At 35.9% G+C, this 22441-nt stretch overlaps 2 protein-coding genes across 3 annotated transcripts in view; one reads left to right on the forward strand and one right to left on the reverse strand.

The window, feature by feature from the left end:
* Positions 1 to 311: 311 nt before the first annotated feature.
* Positions 312 to 2476, forward strand: LOC121981909 (indole-3-pyruvate monooxygenase YUCCA2-like). The gene is made up of 4 exons (XM_042534686.1): positions 312 to 1216; positions 1308 to 1556; positions 1767 to 1892; positions 2008 to 2476. Exons 1-4 carry the CDS (start codon positions 485 to 487, stop codon positions 2167 to 2169), a joined length of 1269 nt encoding a protein of 422 aa, XP_042390620.1. The 5' UTR covers positions 312 to 484; the 3' UTR covers positions 2170 to 2476.
* A 2076-nt stretch (positions 2477 to 4552) lies between these two features.
* Positions 4553 to 22441, reverse strand: part of LOC121981910 (E4 SUMO-protein ligase PIAL2-like) — a 28743-nt gene continuing 10854 nt past the window's right edge. The window contains exons 4-18 of one of the 2 annotated variants that reach the window (XM_042534688.1): positions 17098 to 17163; positions 16934 to 17013; positions 15183 to 15234; positions 12528 to 12593; positions 11453 to 11520; positions 11337 to 11385; positions 11142 to 11226; positions 10942 to 11040; positions 9388 to 9439; positions 8392 to 8443; positions 8200 to 8316; positions 7387 to 8128; positions 7192 to 7298; positions 5396 to 5504; positions 4553 to 5305 (exon numbers count right to left, since the gene is read on the reverse strand). In XM_042534688.1, the coding sequence (XP_042390622.1) occupies positions 4845 to 5305; positions 5396 to 5504; positions 7192 to 7298; positions 7387 to 8128; positions 8200 to 8316; positions 8392 to 8443; positions 9388 to 9439; positions 10942 to 11040; positions 11142 to 11226; positions 11337 to 11385; positions 11453 to 11520; positions 12528 to 12593; positions 15183 to 15234; positions 16934 to 17013; positions 17098 to 17163 (2205 nt within the window). In that variant the 3' untranslated portion in view covers positions 4553 to 4844. Of the gene's footprint in view, positions 5505 to 7191; positions 7299 to 7386; positions 8129 to 8199; positions 8317 to 8391; positions 8444 to 9387; positions 9440 to 10941; positions 11041 to 11141; positions 11227 to 11336; positions 11386 to 11452; positions 11521 to 12527; positions 12594 to 15182; positions 15235 to 16933; positions 17014 to 17097; positions 17164 to 22441 lie in introns of both variants that reach the window. The other variant, XM_042534687.1, reaches the window with a different exon arrangement.

A 22441-nucleotide genomic window follows, 5' to 3' on the forward strand; every position in this document is an offset into this window, starting at 1 on the left:
AGCATAGCAATGTGATTCTAGTTGCTTAATTAATGCTTTAATTAACAGTATGAATGGCATAATAATTAAAGAGTAAATTTTGTTGATGAATATGACCAGCTAGAAATGAATTGTAATGCATATAGAAATAGAAATAATTATGTAATTAATATATAAATATGATATTGTTAAAATACTCATGTATAATGCATGTATTCTAGTTGACCCATTTAGCACTACCCATACTTAAATCATGCCATAATTCCCAACTTAAATTTAAGCAAATCAGATCGAGCATAAGAAGTTCACCTATATGTTCAGGGATTCAGCAACCGCGCTCACTCTCCCTGACCAGTTCCTCCTCTCCTCCTCTTCCTTTAATTTCAGCTTTCCTGCTCTCATGTAATCTCAAGTTAATCTACAGAGGACCATACGAAGCATATCAGTTGTTACTTTCGGTCAACCTTGGGAATTAAAGATCATAGCTTGATATATAAGATCGTTCATGGATGGATATTGGAGGGAGGTTGAATGCAAGAAAGTGCATGATCCATTGTTCTATCCAAATTTCCATGATTCGGAGGACTCCGGATCGCCGCAGGGTCTCTGTACTTCCTGGAAGGAGCCATTATTCGTTCCGGGGCCGATCATCGTCGGCGGCGGGCCGTCGGGGCTGGCCGTGGCCGCTTGTCTCAATGCGAAGGGCATCCCGAGCGTTGTCCTGGAGCGAGCCCACTGCATCGCCTCGCTGTGGCAGCTCAAAACATACGACCGGCTCCGCCTCCACCTACCCAAGAAGCATTGCGAGTTGCCCCTGACGCCCTTCCCCTCCTGGTTCCCCACCTACCCGACCAAGCACCAGTTCGTGTCCTACCTCGAGGCCTACGCGCGGGAGCACGGCGTCCGTCCGCGCTTCAACGAGACGGTGGTCGCCGCCGAGTACGACCCGGTGCTCGGCTTCTGGCGGGTGCGCACGACGAAGGGATCGGCGGAGAGGCGGGAGTACTTGTGCCGGTGGCTGGTGGCGGCTACTGGCGAGAACGCCGAGGCGGTGGTGCCGGCGTTGGAGGGAGCGGCGGACTTCGGCGGGCCCATCGTGCACACCAGCGCGTACAAGAGCGGCGACGCGTTCCGCGGCAAGAGAGTCCTCGTCGTGGGGTGCGGCAACTCGGGCATGGAGGTGTGCTTGGACCTCTGCAACCACAACGCCAAACCTACCATCGTCGTAAGAGACTCGGTGAGTGAGCCATAAATGACCATTAATCTTCTAGATTAATTATCGCATTAATTAACATCACTACTTCGCATGGCCACCATTGTACGTGCAGGTGCACGTCTTGCCCCGGGAGATGCTCGGCCGCTCCACTTTCGGGCTGGCCATGTGGCTTCTCAAGTGGCTTCCATTGTGGATGGTGGACGGACTGTTGCTGCTCCTCGCTCGGCTCATGCTCGGGAACACAGCCAAGTTTGGCCTGCGACGGCCGCAGCTCGGCCCGCTTCGCCTCAAGTCGCTCTCCGGCAAGACCCCTGTCCTCGACGTTGGCACGCTCGTCCTCATCAAATCTAAACACATAAAGGTATAGCATAAGATATATACTAATTACTCAATTTGCCGGCGTTATAAGTGTCAGTATTAAATCAATTAAACACAGCATTTAAATTAAATTAAATTGCGTCGGAAATCAGGGGACAGTATAACTCTACGTACAGTTTAACCCTGTAGTTAACTCGACGATCTAGCTACTTATGCATTTTAATCGAGAAATTAAATCCATTGATTAATGCAGGTGAGGCCAGCTGGCATAAAGAAGCTCATGAAACACAGGGCCGAGTTCGTCGACGGTACGACGGAGGAATTCGATGCGGTCATCTTAGCGACAGGTTATAAAAGCAACGTACCGTGTTGGCTCAAGGTACGCACTCGCTCGGTTTAAGTTGCATTCGCTTCCCTTCCGATCACGATTAATTTCCAGATACTGATGAGTGATATCGATGATCCACTGTGATATATATATTAATTGATGGCAGGAGAAGGACGGGTTGGGCAGTGGGTGGAAAGGGAAGACTAGAGAAGGGCTTTACGCTGTTGGATTCAGCAAACGGGGGCTTTTGGGTTCCTCGCTGGACGCAAACAGGATTGCTGGAGATATTGAGGAACGCTGGAAATCTGAATTGGAGAAGATAAAGTGACCTTCACATGTTCGATTGCATTTTGATATCGTACTTCTAACCTTACGTAACAAATTAAAGATCAAGGAATTAAAAGGAAAAGGAAATCGAGGTTTTTGTAAAATCGTAGAAGCTACGTACGTTTAAATTTTGTGGCAGTCTAAGTGAGAGTCACGACTCACTTGGATTGAGTGGGTTTGGATTAGCTAGTGACGTGCGAGTTTGTGTGGAAAATGTGTTTTTCCGCTTTTAATTTCGTGTGTTTTTTTTAATTAACTGTAAATATTATCTAGTCATTATTTTGACTGTTTTTGTCTGGTAAACGTTGTATTGGTTAATCAAATAGAATGTCTTGTGTTAGTATTTCTTAATCTGTTTTTTCTCTCTCGATCGATCATAACATGAAGATCCAGATCCCGTGCCGGTGCAGATGATATTCACAAGTCGCGCGAGTGACGACTGATGGTCACGTAAAAACTCAAGAGGCAAACTTAGACGGCGATTGTTCTAATCCCACACATGCATCATGCAAGTGTCTCGTGATCTATATATTCCATCCCACTCAAAAGGGCAATCATGAAGTCGTAAACATGTCGAATACAGTTCATGCATGTTATAGACATAGTGGGCGTTGAGACCTAGGCTTGTGCTACATATCACTAGGTAGGGTATCTCTAATGAATAAAATTCTAAATGAATTTTTTTCAAAATCTTAATATATCACATCAATAATATAAAAATTCAATAAAATATCTTCAATAGTTAAAATTTTAAATGTACTTCTTATAATTCATGTCTAGCATGAGTTGTATAATTTTATATATGTTACATCAAATTTAACATAACAAAACAAATTTATATTTTCACTGCGCTGCTCTTAAATTACAAACCTCTTTAATGGTTCAAAATTTTTTATTTAATTTTTTTGATTTTTCAAACCTCTCAAAAACCTTGTTTTGTCCTGTACCTGAAGATTGAGATCAGAAGGAATAAATGTGAGAGACGTCTGTCGACCTGCTACGTGATAAATGAACGACGTGGGAGTGGCGGTCCCAAAGCAACGCACACTGTGCATATGGGACAGATTGCTGCGCGCCGTCCCTTCGCACTTGATTGCGCGAAGACAATTACAGATCCGCATATGAATCAGAGAACCATAAGATTTGTGTTCTATTAAATGACAACATGGAAATTGCACTTTAGCAAACAAATTCAACACTTCGTTCTCTGGCATGGAATTCAGCATTTAAGAGAAATGCCCAACATCCTCATTGCAACCCCTTCACAATTAAAGGATGCGCATCTACGTGCATCTTAATCATGAGTTGAGCTAAAAGTGCAGTTGCAACAGCTCTGCCTCCCTGCACAGTACGAGCACCCAGAAAGAAGGTTACGATCGATATATATGTATAGATTGTTTTGGAGAATTTGGACTGCCCTGAGCCCTCAAGTTTCATTCGTTCGTTCTCAAGTTAAATGATTCCTGCAGGTCCCCATTATTCTGACTTTGTTTTGTGGCAATGAATCATTCTATTTTGTCCCCCTGCATCAGTCTCGGAGAGGTGGGTGGCCGGGCCTGCATTATATTGCCACTCCCAGCCTGTAGCCAATCTGCATGCACCCTGATAACTGCCATGTGGAAGCTAGGAAGCTTGCAGCCACTGGGAGGAATGGACTAGCTAGTGATGAGCACATGGTGCTTGTGGATGCGAATCTCAGTGAGTATTTATGATATAGAGATATATACACGACAAGTGATGGAGGAGGAATCCAGGGGAAGAAGATATGCTACGAACCATTATTATGTTTAGTGACCATCTGGAGCTTTTTGCAGGAGAATGGACACTTCACCTGACATGAGCCATGAAAATAAGGTCTTCGACAGCAATCTCTTTAATTTGCTCAACAAGATGGAGTGCTAGTAATGGCTGTGCCACTTAGTTACCACTCAGCTATCACCTCTGCATATTCCGACATTCGACCGTGTGGTCTGGGAAAAAGTTCGGCCATGAAATTTACACAGGAACAGCAACTTTTTTTCCCTGCTGATCGTGGAATAAATCTTGTTCCACCGATTCAGCTTATGGAACAAACCTTGGATGTAAATGCAAAAAATATATATATATTATAGTAATATATTTGTTAAATTCAAACGCAAAAAGGGCTAATGATAAACTTAGTTTACTATCGGATTCATCTATTTGAAATTTTAGTATTGTATTATGAGTTAGTGCAATTGATTCATCTTGCTCCTTTAACGATGTCGCTACTTCATTTAAATCAGGAACTGCAGTACAGCCCTTTAACTAAATAAGACTGGTACTCGAGCTCTAGGAATAAGTAGGCCAACGAAGGAACAATAAACAAGATATGAAACGTACCTTTAGCTGCATAAACAACATGATTCCCAGATAACTATTTAAGTTACATATATTACTTTTTCTTTAAAGTTCAACTTAACATCATTTTGCAAAGTCTAAGGGTGTAATCCCAACCTTAGTCACTGCTAAACATGATAGACGATTCACTAATTCACATCCCTTGCATGGACCTCGTTAGAGCACCTTACGTCCAAGAAGTTTATAAACATGTCATTTATAAATATCCCATTTTAGCTGCTTCCTAATCCCAATTGGCCATTGAGGTTGTTCGCTCTTTACTTCTAGAAAAACGCTCGCTTGTATGGAAATGGACTGCTATTTTTGCAAATGATTGCTAGAATCACTACTGTATCCAATATTAGCCTGCTGATTCATGGATGGTTCTTCATTAGGATCAATATCCATCATAAGCTGGTCGGTAATAACACTGGCTGAGGAAGACTGCGGTACAGGTTGTGGTGGCTGTGGAGAAACCAAATACTGGTTTAGAGCAGCATCATATGCACCGCCAGTTAGGCTTCCTCTCATACGTCCTGTAGGCCGCCAGCTCTCATCATATTGAATCTCAGGCAACTGATTCAAGATTGATGAATGCACTACCCCATTTGTATCAGCAGCTGTTGAAATGGATGTCAATCTGGAGATGGGGGGATTTCTGGATGTCCATGGTTGAGCTGCTGCCTGCGTGATATGTGGGGAAGATACCGGCACGTTGCGAGTAGCCGTGACAGTTCTCACTGAATATGTAGGATGATGGGATGCTTGCTGGACCAAACCTGCAGGTACAGCAGAAGGCTGTGAAACCTCGGGGATATTTGCAGAATGATGCCTTCGGTGATATACTATGTGATTGGGATCAGGATTACAAGTTTTTGTTCCTTGCAGTTGGCCTTGTGGTGCCTGATTCGTACTCAGGCTTGGTGCTGGAAGGCCGACAACAGACAACTGTGATGACTTACTGTGGTGGTAGTGTTCCTGGTGAAACCAATTTGAACAATCATCTCAATTAGATAATTTCAACCAAAGATTTGACAACAAAAATACATTTTTTATAGAAATTACAATCCTTATCATATGAGAGAAACTAGAGAGAGATATTACACAAATTCAAGGAGAGAGTATACAAAGCAAAAGAGAATAAACCGCTTGTTGAAGGCACATGTCCAAGAGCATGTCCTAAAGCTGATGTGTATGACGACATTGTGCAACAAAACAACCAAAACTTATAAATTAACAATGTCAAGTAATTAAGAAAGGAGAAAAACCAGTATAGCAACCATGCTAGGCCCAAAGGCTCTTAGTTTTTAGCCATTTTTAATGAATAAAAATGGCATATGAGAAGATAAGGACCTAGCAAACAATAGCATCGGGGATGCATTATAACTAAGCCATTCGAGTGTACATAGTACCCATCGGTGGATCTACCCAACCTAAAGTAAATCTAGCATAAGGTCAAAATGATATGCAAAATCCATATTATACGCAACCTTAAAATACAAACTAATTTGCTTTGGAAGAGTACGTTCAAAGGTAATGCAAATAATACAACGTACAATGAAATAGCAATGTCTCCACAACCCTGTGGATGCAAATAATACAAACTACATAAGGTTAGATTTTGACAGCTAGAAGATTGCAGACAAAAGAAAAAATTATCCACAGCCTCCACTGAAGCCACATCCAAGATTAACTAACAAATCATGAGATTTTTCTTTCATTAATAATCAAGCATCAAATCATAATTTCATAAGAGACGAAACATTATATCTACAATTTTCTCAACGAGCATGATTGGTATGGAAGTGTCCCCTCGGATGGGTCTAGTGGCTAGCGCATGAGGTGTTGTCACAATGAGGTCTAGGGTTTGAATCTCGACAAAGCCGAGGTAAATACCTCCCTGATGTGCTAGTCACTATTCCAAAGGCTAGTCGCCGCCCGTGATTTACCTCCTCCGTGTTGACCTTGGGACGGGTTGGCGGGGGCACTAGGGGCGAGCGTATTCGCCTTTTGCCACGATGATTGGTATGGAAGTGAGCGTATTCGCCTTTTGCCACATGATTGGTATGGAAGTTCAAATTTGAAGATGTCATCTTAAAATAGAGAAAAATAAGCACTACCAGGAAGAAGTGTACTAGAGAATGAGACTTAAAGAGGAACTTGCATGAATGATCGAGAAGATGGGAACCACCTAGAGGAAGAGGGCAAATATACTTATGTTTAGAAATATTTAATTTTCAACATAAATGTAAAAGATGCTGTTGCATCTTTCTGTTTTGATAACTACTTTAATTTTTCCCAAGATTTTGATTTATTCTCATTCTTTTGAGTGATTCCAACCAATTTGAGTCATTTGACAGATCCTAGTAAATCTCAATGACACCAACCTTCAGTATCAAATATGACTTCTTCAAATTGGTAATTGTGCCTTGACTCTACAGAGATGAGTCAATCTTAACTTCATACGTCTAGGGACTATAAACAACTATAAACATAAAAGGCACCTTAAAAAGATGACGATAATCTCATGCAAGGTATGTCAACATAGATAGAATCATCTTTCCAACAAGAAATGCTTATCAACTATAAGCCATTTCACTATAGTTGTTAACAATGCTAGATTGTGAGCTATGCCACTTGCAATAATTCAAATTTAGTAGATTACCTGGGTCATGGGGTGATGATGCAACAATGCTGAAGGTACATTAGAAATATTTGAGGGTTGATCTATTTGCATCTCCTCACTCACTGAACCAAGTCTATTAGCCATCACTGTTATGCAGAATATGTTTGTAAGATAAAGAACTTTCTTTAACAGAAACTTTAGTGTTAGCAATCATAAGACTGAATCTCAACAAACCTGACTGCACCTTTCGTGATGAATTGTGTGATTGTGAATGTGAAGGAAGCGCCTGAATTGCTGTTAGAGTTCCACTAAGATGTCTTGGTATAGTTGACCTACCTGTTTCATTTGTAATTACAGCACCAGCCACATGTGATGATTGTAATTGCATATTTTCAGAAAGTTGTATCATTTGAGATAGGGTATATCGTGGAAGTTCAGGAACTGTTGGACCTCGAACAAAAGCTGGAGAAACAGCATCAGTTTGAACAGGGTTCAGCATAACATTGGTCACGTTGTTCTCCAAAATCCTCTGAGTATTAATAACTGCATCATCTATTCTGTCTGATGTGAAGCATGAAAATAGAGGCAAATTCCTGGGCCGAATACCATCAACTGCATAATGAGTTTGATGTGTGCCTACATAACTACTTGCAACTGATGCCCCAGGAGTATGACTGACTGTAAGGCCTTCGTTGTCCCTTAGAGGTTTCCTGTCTTCTGCCACAAAAAAATCATTTTCAGCTTTGTCCTCAGGTATTTGCAAACTTACTTCTTGAGTTCTTGCTATATCAGATGTATAATCTTCTTCCATGGTAAGATCTACAGTTGATGTACTATCATCATTCTTGACACTATCATCCTGAAGTTTGGACCCTTTTTGTGTTTGATTTTCAATCCCATTATGTTCAACATATTTCCATGACCCATCAGCATAAATAAGAATATCATTAACATGATAGCCAACCTCTTGTAATATCTGCATATACAGAAGAAAATAATACACTTGTCCATGTAGTTAACATTGTTACTAAATCTTGAAGTACATGCCTTGATCATTTTTTGATCAACACGCAAGTCAATGCAGCTAGTAGAACTGTTACAGCAAGGACAGCGCCAGCAAGGCTTCCGTGAGTTCATTTCGATGAAATTGTCATAATCAAAACACTGAAAACAAGATCAGAGTCAAAGAAAGGCATCCCTGCTTTTCTGACCTATCCAATCATCCAAAGGGAGTCTAACCTGATGATGTTTGCAGAGATATCCTTTAACAGGAATCTTGATACGCTTAAAGCTGCATACAGTACATAGAAAAACTTTTCATGATTACTAAACATTCGAACTCTCTCAGGAAAAGTTAGAAGTTCATAAACATAGGCATTTCATTGTCATATGCCACTACATCTGGTAAACAAAAAAACTGGAAAAGGTACAGTCAATTTAAAAGCTAGAAGTCTCTATGCATCAAAGCTTTATACCAACTCATCTAATTAAGATTATGGTGAACCAAGAGCTATAGAAAAATATTGAGACCACCATCAATAGAAATATTGTGCTTTTAATTAGCCCAGATATGCAGCCGTCATTCAGACCATCACATTATTGAATAGCCGACCTCACCTAGTGGGATAAGACTAGGTTGTTGTTGTATGCAGCCGTCATTCTTATAACATGTGTCAGAAAATTGGCTAAACATGTAGGACCTTGTACCTACTGCTGCCCTGGGTGTCTTGCTAAATCAAAACAGAGAATTTTGATCCTATACTTTAGTTAGAACAAAGTGACTAGTAGCCTTATTCAGTTTGGCAGATTTCTAACTAAAGATCTGCTATTAATAATTCAATAATACTAATTATAATAGGTAGTAACAATAATAATGAAAATATAATTATATCATATAAGATTATAATAGGTATCAGTAATAATACTGAAAGATTTAATGATATCATATAACAAACTTAGATCATCTAGTGTTTAAGAATATACTCATTGAACTATATATATATATATAGTTTCCATTATTACAATCGTAATCAGAAGCAGTGTACAGTTAGGATTTGGGATTGACCAGTCCAATGCTGATACCAATTCTGCTAACTGTGTTTTCATGTACTGCTGGACTATACAAGGTGCAAGATAGCATTTCTTATTGATTGATTCACTTTGACTAATAAGCAATAGCATCACATCAAGAAACCACTATCAAATCCACTAAAAATAACTAAGAATAGCACTGACCTTATTGGGCAATTTAGTGTTATTCTTGATGGTCCTTCAATTACATCAAGATCTGAAGTTAAATCATGCAAAAGACTTAGTAGAACATCTTAATTTTTAAATCAACATACAATAAACCTTAGAAAATATCTTTGATGTATCTAGTGAAATATTTTTTTGTAGTGTTCTCTATACAGAAGAATCTACAACAGCATGCAATGACCTAGATGTTGGATCAAACCAGGAAACTGTACATTAAATTAAGTCAAACAATCATGAACAATATGCTCTACTTTAGCCTACTCAGGTAAAATCTCAGACAAACATAGATCAAGAGATCTTACATTACAGAAACAATTCAGAGTACACATATGTACAATGTGTATCAGCATCATGAAAGCATTCAGTACAATGGGGGATTCAACATGAAATGATTATTCTTATACCCTGCTAACATACATGCTCAATTACATAAATTCATGCTACTATTACACTATTACATGTTGATTAGTGTTTATGATCCATGTAGTTTCCTTTTTTTCTGAGGAAGGGGAAGACCAATGGCTGATTCATATAGTGTTGTTCACATGTTAATCATGTTTTCCTGTTATATGACCATTCAACATGAAATATGTGTAGCATTTGTTATACAATGTATTGTTTAAGGTGATACAAATTATTCATGTGCTACAAGTATCAATGATTAATAAGCCACTATGCCTTGTTGACCTCTAGCCTAGATCATATATAGCAGCTATATCTTGACAAGTCCTTTAGGACAATGAGATGATTTAAGGACCCAGGTGATAGCTCAATCTCAACAATGAATTAATAGGTATGTTGATGTTCCACGTTTTTAGTGACAACAGCCATCCTATGCTTGTGCAGGCATCATATACCCTTCTATGGTATTAATGAAGGAGAAAGTCCTATTCTCAAACTGTTTTCATAGCATTTAGGGGGACCAGGATCATTGTCATCCTAGCACAGGTGTTGAATTGATGCCTTATGTGTGGACTCAAGGTGGCATTGATGTATGACTTGTTAGCATGGGCTTGCACTAATGAATGAGCAGGTATTGTGATAGCATGGAGTTGCATTGGTGTCTGGTATGAATACAGTGACAATGTGGCTATATTTGGTGCATCATTTTACCAACATATACTGAGGTGCAGTATGACATTGTAGTGTACGATGCATGGTATTGCATGTATTAGTAGCATTCATGATTCTGGTTTGAAATGCATCAATTTGATACTTGCAATGATATTGCTCAGTTTTTCCTTTCTGACTTTCTTTGCCTCCAATTTCAGGCAAATCTGTCAAGTTGGTTATACTGGATCTATCAGGAAAGTTATGATTTTGTGATTGTTTATCCATGCAGAATGTTATGCTATCCTCAAGTATACTGACTTTGGGCAGGGCATGATATTAAATTATAATTTCAAAGAAACAAAAGGAACTATTGCTGTATCAATATTCAGCTATATAATCATTCTCTCAAGTCCTCAATCCACATCATATCTTATATGAATAAACAAAACACCAAAATGGCAGCAAAGTCTGTTTCCTTGCCTGAAACAGGATTTTCAATCACTGGATGAGCATAATCTGGCAACTTTGGAGTAGTTTTAGTCATCTTGCTCATAAAGGCTATTGCAATAATGTAATTACCTGTTTTTGAATTGGAAAACATCTCAAGATTACATGCAGATTCATAAGAACAAGGGACGAGTAGTATAACTTAATGCAAATTGAAACTTGAATCAGCGTACTGCTAAAATATCCAATAGCCTGGATAATGTTTGTGCCATACTTGAGCATCTTGGTAACATCAGTTGGAAACTGAGGCCCTGTATCCTGTTCAATATGCCAAAACAATATAATGATGACAAAATTTTCCTTTTAACGCTGGCAAACAATAAAAAAAAGTTACAAACAGATCCGAGTAGTTACTGAAGCCCACAAACCATTGCAACGTTTGTCCTCCTTTCAACACCCTTTCCATTTAGCAAAAAACTGCAATAAAAAGTAGGAGGTTTATTTATCAACTTGCTTAACTTCAACTGGAGCTGCGAAGACATACCTCACATGCAGGGGGCTTATAAGAGAAGACGATGATTCCAAATTATCTGTTTGAGCAACAAGCAGGTACTGCACAGAGAGGAAATCATACCCTAGCATCAAGCTCATCTTAGAATAACTTCTACTGCCAAAAGGCACAAGAACTTACTAGTACATTACAATGTTCATGCAATTTTGAGATCATCAGGGATAATATAAAAAGTTCATGTTAATCAAGCAGAATCCAGTATAAAGTATAATTTCCACTATTACATTACTGAAAAACTATGCAGAAGTAACATGATAAATTGTAAGAATAATATTAAACCAAAAAACTAATGTCTACTCATATAAAATGGATTTTTTTCCTCTTTTTTTTTTGTTTCACCAAAATAGTTATTTGAATTGTTATCTTATTAACTTCTATTATTGTGGCACATTGACTCTCAAAACCTCAAACACAGCAAGCAAATCAAAACATGCTGATAGGCAACTGGTTAGCGTTGACAACACCATCAAATTAGACAACCATGCCTTGAACAAGTCTAAAAGGTAGATGTACTATCAAACGCGATCAGAATTAGAAACCTTTATTTAGTTTAATGCAATGCCAATCATTTTAAACTTTAAAAAAAAACATGTTTATTGGGAAATATATAAATAGCTAATATATATTTGAAAAAAATATATATTTATTGGCTAAATCAGAAATTCAGAATGAAAAGAAAGAACACTAAAGATTGATGACCGATTAACTCTAAAATTAAGCCATGGTAACCAATAGAAGATTTGTAAGGATAACAGGAAAAGAAACAATATCCAATTATGAAATGAAAACATAATTAAGAAAAAGACAAAAAAAAATGTTCATCTACCACATAATTGAAGATAAAGAGAAGGAATAGAACAATGAAGTGACCAAACACTCAGAAATCGGGACAAAGAGGAATGCCCATGCAAAGCATAAGGTTGCTAAATAAATTTTCAATATGATCTGTGTTTCATTTTCTACAATATGACTGCAAAAAATAAAGTGGAAAAATCTTCACTCATCTAAGGTAGAATATTACAAAATCCAACTAAAGAGGACTACTTACAATCTTCTCATCCACAGGTATGTTCCTTGATATGTGGAAATCAGTCATTAGGATATCATAACCAGGCTGCAAGAAATTGTACCCGTGAATGAATATGGCAATTCAAGAACCAACTTAACAGGATTTCTACAGTAGATTAAACAAAACTTAAGATAATGATCCAAAACAAAGATAAATTTAGTATTTAGCAATATACGATCTCTAAATCTAGGACATATAAAAGAAATTTGCTTTTAACTAAGGTTTGTGAACTACTTGATGCATGCAATACAGAGTGGAAGAATAAAATGAGCACAAATGTCACACATGCACAAAGAAATTAAAATCTAAAATAAACTCTCTGATTATCCCCAAACCGAGTACATATGAAACATGAATGATATTAAATTAGAAAAATCATGGCTAAAAACATGAATGAAGTTTCACATTGTCAAGCATAACATACTAATCATTTCAGAGTTTTTATTCCATAACCAGAAAACCATTTAGTATTCGAGAAATGAACAGTTCTTATCATTAAGATCCAAATGAAAAGCAAGCAAAAGTTTATTCACAACAAAGACAAACTGAGTTAAGCTATTATTGTCAAGAGAGTGCATAGCTGACACCTGAGCTTTCAACAGAGTGCCAAATTCAAACTTGAACTACAAAATTTTCCATCCTGCTTCTCTATCTCAGGTAACCTAATAATTAGTAACTCCATAAAACATACCAACAGAACTAGACAGAAAACACCACCTGATAATTACCAAGGATATGAATTTTATACTCGGCTCATGTAGTAAATTCTACCGCTCTGCCCAGTTCCATTGGGTTGCCCAATGAAAGAAAGGTTCAAAATCACAAACTATGCCAGAGTTTAAGACTTTGATTGGAATGATATTATTTCAGTATCATATTGGGTTTCAAAATATGGTGTTGTTAGAGAATTGGAGGGGAAGGAGAATTGGAGGAGAATGATGAAGAAGATGAAAACAAAAAGATAGAACTATTAACTAAGTTTACACCATCTCCTCTAGAACAATACAATTTTGATATTGTATTGTAGAACCATAAGTTATATAAGATAACAACATAAATGATACAAAACTCATCAACATAATTGACATGATACATGATAAATTGTCTATGCTGAATAGTACCAGGTTTCAAATAATTTATTGAAACGATATGTTTTGACTGTGCCACCTGGCACAATATGAGATTTCAAATCATGGAATGAAATGTCGTTCTGTGCCACCCGGCACGAACGGTTTTTACCGTTCCACCGAGCGGACGAAACAGGCACTGGAGGCGTTACCGTCTCGGATGCGTCGCAGGCGGCACCAGAGGAGTCGCGGGATGTCTCCAGCAACGGCCGAAGTGTCGAGACGCTTCCGGAGGTGTCCAAAGCTTCCCACGACGCCTTTGGCTCTGAAGGCGTCGCGGGACGCCGACGACGCTTTCGGCGCCACCGGACGCGTCCAGTGACACTTCCGCCGCTGTACGCGTCCCCACACGATCCGTCGCAACGGCCTACGTTTCTTTTTCCATATTTTCTATTTAATTAATTTAAACAATTCGTAAAGGAGTTGTGATATTTCAAACAGACTTTTATAAAGTCTAATTAAATTATCCTAATAAAATATAAAAAAATATATATTTAAAATTAAAATAAATTTAATAAATTTTATTAATTAATATTTTAAATTTTTATTTTTTAATGTTTTAAATTTCATTTAAAAATTTTAAAAACATAATAATTCTAATTTATATTCTAATATTTTTTTGTTTTAAATTCCATTTAAAAAATTTTAAAAATTCTTTAAATGAATATAAATCTATTTAAAATATATTATTTAATTAATAATTAATTAAATGAATAAACAGTTAATTTATATAATTATTATATATAAAGTAATATAGATAAATCAATTTTAATTCAAATTATTGACACATCGATTTTATTTGAAGAAAATTATATTAAATTATTTTTTCTAACAATATTAAATTATTCAAGAATTAAAAACTTATACAAAATCAATATACAACGTATTTTTATATACACCGTAAACATATTTATCTTATAATTATTATATATAAATAAAAAAATACTGAAACTTTATCGGTATGACATAATACGATACTAAAACCGTATCACTCTGGTCTAAGACCAAAACCTCGACACGGGTCAAAATTTTAAACCTTGTTTCAAATCATGACTGAAGTTACTAATTTACTAGCTATTAGTGGGAAATCAACTTTTGAGTTTGAGTATGAATGAAGTACTCTACTCTGGTGCACCTATATCATTTTCACTATAATATAACCTACTATATAACTTTTCATGCACAGATATTTTAAAAAAAAAAAACAACAACAACAACACTAAAATGAATTAGATAAAGTATATTTTTGGTGGTCTTGTCAAACATGACATGGTATATGGATCATCCTCTCTTTTTATACAAATTTGATATTCATATAAAAGAATTAAATTGGAAATATAGGACACTGGCTAGCATATAAATCCTTGATGAATTAGAAGTCCGTAGTGTGAAAATAACTATAGAAAGAAAAACTGTGACTGACTTAAAAAGACATAAGAGAATAAATATTAGATCGTGCATTTCATGAACTTCAATTCAGGATAGGTTAGGATGTATATCACCAGACCTTTGCTGTAAAAGAAACAACTAAATGACAAAACTTCAACTGGGGATAAAACCTGCAAATGGAAGGACCAAAAGTAACAAATAGCAGAAAGTACAGCTATGAATGAAAACATTACTGTATAAAGCATATGAATCAACAGCACTTAAGCAAAGATGATTATAATTCTCAAGCATGATAGAATATTCATGAACTAGAAAAGTAAGAATTTTCAAAAAAAAATACACTTCCAGACACCAAGACACAGAATCTCAGACCATTCATGTACTTATGGATGATCAGCAAACACCATAGATTTGAAAGCACAACAAACTCAAACTGAATGAGTAATGCAAAAAACCATTTATTTAAAAATCACAATTCCACTTGCAAACATCATGTCTTCTAACTCTAGGCATATGTTTAATTTGAGAGAAAAGAAAGTACACTTTCACTGAGATGCTAATCCTGTTAGTCAAGCGATTAATCATAGAAATAATAAAACCATTAATTTTGGAGCACTGAGGTAAATATCTGGTTGAGAAAGAAATAAATATATAATAAGATATGTGATTATAGCACTCACAGAAAAGTTCACAACAGAATGGAATTGTGAAGTTACACAACACTAGTAAGGGAATGTTAAGTAGTCAAGAATAATTGGAGTATTATCAATCAATAGTCAATATCAGAACTATTTAATTTTTGTTCTGAACAGATAGACACACTGATCATCGAACAACAGAAGATTTGAGGGAGAATAAGAACCCAAGTGAGTTCTAAGAAGAGAATGGCACGCCAGACACAAAGAATTAGCTAGTCATAGCAAGATCAAACTAATAATCAACATGTTCACTCACCACTATTGATGCCTAGCAAGGATAAACTAAAAAGCAAAGGGCAACCCCGTGCATGAAGCTCCTGCCAATGCGGATCCGGGGAAGGGTGTACGCAATCTTAACTACCGTGCTTTGTAAGAAGTTGTTTTGAGACTCGGAACCCGTGACCTCCAAGTCACATGGCAGCAACTTTACCATTGCGTCAAGGCTCCTCTTCAAGGATAAATTGAAGTGGCAAGAAAATAAGAAAGAGAATACTACAGAATTAGAAAGGACAAGATATTAGCTACTAAGTTGTGTTTCCTAGCAGTGATAGAAAGTGGGTAAGAAAAAATGTTCTCAAGGATGGAAGGTGGGTGGAAGAGGAAATGTTCATATCTAGTAGTAGTATGCCCGAATTAGCCAAGGTCCCAATCCCCGTATTCCCACATAAAGCAGATTTACTTTGCAGCTTTTGCCCAAATATGTGTTAAAAGCAAAAATACAGCACAATAATAAATGAAGAGCATAAAGGTCGGCAGACAGAAATTTACAGAAATTGCAATTGATGCTTGGTTTTACATTTTAACCAGTACCATCCCATTCCAATCAGACTGTATCAGTCCTAGTTCTTTACTAATACTTTTGTTTGCATTGGGCAGTGCTCAGCTCACATTCTACTAGTTCATGCCAAGACCTTACGTCGGCACGAAACTGACACTTGGAACTATGGATGTATAATAGGTTTTTAGTCTTGTCTTTTTTTCCTTTTTTACACAAGTGTAGCAATAAAATTTAAAGCCACCCATATTCTGATAAGACTAGAAAAAGCTTCAAATATGAACCATAAGTAGCTTTAGAATTGAAAAATATAAGCCAACTAAATACTATCATAAGTCTTTTATATTAACCAATAAGGAGGATACAAACTTCCCATGAGAACAATTAACATCATACCTAACCATGATCTTGGAAATAGCATCTTGAGGATTGCCAATGATGGAATCATTAACGGACATACAAAAGCTGCTAGATAGCTATGAACCAACATCACAGTAATTAGGATTAGTGAAGTTAAGCTAGAAAAGCACAAGTGTAAAATTGTGCTGAAATTATTGAACCTCATTTGACATGCAGAGAAGCTCATCAGCATCTGGTTTAAGAAACCATCTATTTTTACAAGCATTCTGCATAACCCATAAAAGAAATAACCTAGTCACAAAATAGTTTGTGTAGTGTTGTACTTGTCCACACTATAATGAACAATGTACAGTTAACAGAAATATGCAGAATTCTAACTAACACAACTTAGTCAGCAAGTGGTACAAGTACACAAGGATATCTGAAGAAAAAGAATAAAATCAAAATTTAAAATCTCGTGCCGAAGTTTCAGTCTCGGACTAGAACGATACGATTTCAATATCGTGCTGTACCGATATAATTTCAGTATTTTTCAAATATAAATATAAATGTATATTAATATTTAATTATTAAATATGTTTTATATTTTGAGATGTTAAATTTATATTTTAATATTTTCTCATACAATAATGCCTATTAAATTTTTATAAAAAAATAGTTTAAAAATAAGTAATTCTTACAATTCAAAACTAAATTTAAAATTATAAAATTAATTGAAAATCTTAAATTATTTTTTTAATGTATTTGTAAATTTTTAATTTTAAAAAATTTATTTGAAATGTTTAAGAATTATATATTTTTTAATTTTTTAGATTATTTTAAATTTATGTTTAATTTTAAAATTAGTTTAAAAAAATGAATTATTTTATAAAATATTTATTAAAATTTAAAATTATTTAAACATTTTGAAATGATTTTTAATATTTTATAATTATTATTAATAATAGTTTATTTATAAAACAATAAATATTTAAAAAATAACTAAATAAAAAAAACTAAAAAAATCACGATTACAAAGACCATCACTACACCGCGATCCTTCGGAGGGTTTTAGGAATATATAATATTTTATTAAACAAAAATTTGAATTTTAAATTAATTTTTATATATTTTAATGGGAAAATTTAATTAGGATTTTTAAAAACATAATTATTTATTTAAATTAGAGATAATTAGATCATTAAAAATAATAACATAACTAAATAAATAAAAATTTTATTATATATTTTTAAAAATAAAATACATAAAATATTTAATTAATTAGATAATTTTATTAGGATTTAATTAAGCTATCCCAGTGTTCTAAAACGCTCTGTAGGTGGACGCTTAGGCGCTTAGCGGCCGACAACTACACCAGAAAGGTCAGCCCAGCCACCTAGGCGGCATGGAAATTTTGGTTTTTTTTCATTTAAAACCCTAAATCGCTCATGCCGGTTTGACTACCTCGCCTCCTCCGCCTCTCGCCTCCTCCATAAGACTGCTCAACAATCAGTAAGTTTTCAATTTATGTAATAATTTTTTCCCCTCCCGCAACGCTTCCGGGCCACGGGACACGTCCGGTGGCGACGGAGGCGTTCGCCGTCGCCGTTGGAAGCTTCCGACGGCACCGAAAGCTTCGCTGGAGGCTTCCAGCAATGCCAGCAGCGCCAGCGTAGGACCCGTCACCAGAAGCTTCTGGTGACGAGTCCAGCGACGACGACAGACCCGTCCGAGAACACGTTCGCTGCCGTCGGACGCTTCCCTCGTGCGTTCAACGCTTGCGATGTTTTTGTTTTTAATTTATTTATTATCTATTTAATTAAACAACTCCTCACTTAAATAAGATAATTTCAATATGCTTTTATACCCTTAATTAAATTATCCCAACTATATAAAAAATATATCTTCAAATTTAAAATCTTTTTATTAATTTTACTAATTTATTTATATTCTAATAATATTATATTTAAAATTTTAAAAATCTCATAAATATTATTAATTAATTTATATTATGATATTTTATATTTAAAATTAAAAAAATCTAATAACTCTTATTAATCCGTATAAATCATATTTATATTCAAAATTTTATATTTAAAATTTTATAAAAAAAAATCAATAAATTTTATTAATTTATATAAATCACATTTATATTGTAATAATATTTTTTTATTGATTTATATTACTTTTTTTTACTTATTTATATCCCAAATTTATTCTTAAATCACATTTTAAGTTATCACAATTACAATGGCAAGAAATCCATCTTCAACAACGTCGGTCACTCAACCCGAATCTAGAATTCTTAAGAGAAAGTCAAATGACATTGGATGGAAGTATGGGATGTTGATTGATCCTAAAAACCTCAACAAAATTAAATGCAACCTATGTGAAAAAACGATGTTAGGGAGTGTATAGGATCAAGGAGACATAAGAAATATATCTGGTTGTCGAAAAGCATCTCAAGAAGTGCAAATTCACTATTTTAGAAGGGAGGAATAGAAAGAACAAAATAATGAAAGAACAAAGTTGTAGAGCAGAGGTGACTATTTCTCTAGACGAAGAAGAAGGTCCTGAAATTGAAGGGATGTATGGAATTAAAAAACCTCTTCCACTTGACTCCATCGGTAATTGCTCTAGAAAATGTAGGTTCCAATGGCAAGAAAGTGCTTCGTCAAAAAAATATAAATGAAGCTCTTTTCAAAAATAGAACTCAACAAGTTCAGCAATATGTTGGGGATGGGTTTATGAAAATGGAATCTCATTCAATGTTGTTGATAATGATAGCTTCAAGCAATTAATGGAGGCAATGGGTTAATTTGAACCAGGATTCAAACCTCCAACTCAATATCAGCTTAGGGAGCCATTGTTGAAAGCCGAAATTAAAAGAGCAAAGCAACTTTAGAAATATGAAGAAGAATGGGCAAAGAATGGGTGCTCGATCATGACAGATGCATAGAGTAATAAAAAAGAAGCATCTTAAATTTGTATGTTAATTGCAAGTTGGATACTACATTTTTAGAGTCTAAGAAATCTTCAAACATACAGCTGAACTTATTTTTGAGTATGTTGATAAATGTGTTGAACAAGTAGGAGCTCAGAATATTGTTCAAATTGAAACAGACAATGTCACCAACAATATGGCTGCAACTAAATTGATGAGAGAAAAGAAACCTGGATCTTTTGGAGTTCATATGCAACTCACTGTTAATCTCATGATTGAAAGTATTGACAAGCTTTCACGATATAAAAAGATTATTGAGCAAGCCAAGTCTTTTACCATTTTCATTTACGCTCACCATAAGATTTTGTCTTTGATAAGAAGTTTCACGAAGAAGAGAGATATAGTTCGGCCAGGAGTTACCAGGTTTGCATCAAATTTCCTCACATTGCAAGGTTTGATTGAAAAAAAATTAGTTTAAGGGTCATGTTTACAAGTGATATGTGGGAGAAATGTAAATGGTCAAAAACAAACAAAGGAAGATTAGCTTACTCTACTGTTATGAGCATGAGTTTTTAGAATAGTGTGACACTTTGTTTGAAAATATTTGCTCCTTTGGTAAGAGTTCTTTTATTAGTAGATGGAGATAAAAAGTTATTCATGAGGTTTCTATATGGGAAGTTTCTTCAAGCTAAAGAAGATATCAAGGTGGCCCCGAACAACGTGGAATCAAACTATCAGCCTATCATAGTGATTATTGAGTCAAAAGTGAAGGATAGACTTGATACATCATTGCATACGACTGTATTTTTGTTGAATCCCTATTTTTACTATAAAGATAATTCTATTGCTCTTTATGAGGAGATCGCGATGGGGATTTTTGAATATGGAAATTTTGCATGCCAATAAGTTAGATCTACAGGATACAATTATTAATAAGGAATTTGTAAAATACAGAGAGACAAGACTGGGTTATTTGGAAAAACATTGGCATCAAAAGCATGTGAAAAAAATGATACATTTGATCCATGTACATGGTGGAGTACATACGATGCTCACACACCCAACTTGCTAGGAGTGACATTGAGGATACTTTCATTAACTACAAAGTTCATCTGGGTGTGAAAGAAATCGGAGTGCATTCGCAGGAGTAAGCTTTAAACTTTAAGTCTTTAATTAAAGTAAAGTATTAATTTTTAAAGTTTGATATTCATGTTACTAACTATAATATTTACTCTCTCTTTTTTTTAGATTCATAAAAATAAATAAATAGGTTGGATGTCAACAAATTGAACAATCTAGCATTTGTCCAATTTAATGCTAGATTATTGAACAAACAAAAATGAGAAAAAGAAAGGAATGTCGATGTCCTTGCAAAAGATGCTTCAAATTCATAAGGTTGGATTGTGGATGGTGAAGAAGATGATGAAGTTGAACCAGATTCTGGACTCACATGGCAAATGGTTGATGAAGCAAGTGGAGCAGATGAAAATCTACAACTCCGAAGAAGCTCTAGAGTAAGAGAACTTCACAAGGATGATTTTGCATCCGAAGAAGAAGAGGAGGATCACAATGATGATATAGAGTTTGTCTGATGAAGAACAAATTGATGAAAATTATGAAGAAGTAGAATAAATTTGATGTTGAGTTTGTGTCCGATGATATTGAGTTTGTGTCCAATGATATTTTATTAGTTGTGTAATTTTGAACTCATTTTAAATTTGATGTTATTGTGTTGGGATTATAATATGTGATTTATTATGTAAATTATGTTGATACCGAGGAATCCGCCTAGCGGCGCCTAGTCCGGCCTAGATGGCCTAAGCGCTAGGTGCTAGTCTAGAACCTTGAATTATCTTCATTCATCCTAGGAATTGTTTTAATTAAAAAAAATATTTAATTAAAAAAACTGACCAAATCCACCGGTCGTGCCATGGGGTGGTGCGGCCCTTCTGATGCGGTCGTGTGGTCGCACGACCCCTCCGGCGTGGCCGCAGGTGGTCGCACGGCCCCTCCTGCGCGACCATGGGTGTCGCAACACCTCCACAGCTACCACTAGGATAGGTGTCAGATTCATGCCGATGCCGATTGGCGAGCGGAACGAAAAGTTTCACCCGTTTCAACCAGCTCGGCACGAGATCTCAATCCCTGAATAAAATACACAATGATTACTTGTCATTTAATCCCAGTGTTGTTGAATTCAAAATCTGGATCATTAGGCATGGGATCAATTTTGCAGTGATCTTGTCCTTCACTTGCAAACCAACTTCATAGAGTGAAAGTGCTAGAGTATGTTAACTGTAGTCACCTTAGATGTTTTGTGTTCCTGGGGGCAAAAACTAGATCTCTTGCAAAAGACCTCCTACATTTCGTTGTCTCTTACAAAGCCCAATCACTGTCAAACACTAAATTCTCTCTCTCTCTCTCTCTCTCTCTCTCTCTCTCTGTTGCACAATAATCATCGTAGGTGTAAAAAAACAGACCTCTTTCTGGACCTCCTACATCTTGTTGTCTCTAAGAAAACCCTTCCAGTGTCACATAGGTACACACTAACAACCACACTTGCTCTCTCTCGCTCCTCTTTGTTCATCAAAATCATCATCAGCATCATCAAGCTTTCCTAG

The sequence above is a fragment of the Zingiber officinale genome, chromosome 5A (assembly GCF_018446385.1).
Source record: "Zingiber officinale cultivar Zhangliang chromosome 5A, Zo_v1.1, whole genome shotgun sequence".
In the NCBI taxonomy this organism is placed as follows: Eukaryota; Viridiplantae; Streptophyta; class Magnoliopsida; order Zingiberales; family Zingiberaceae; genus Zingiber; species Zingiber officinale.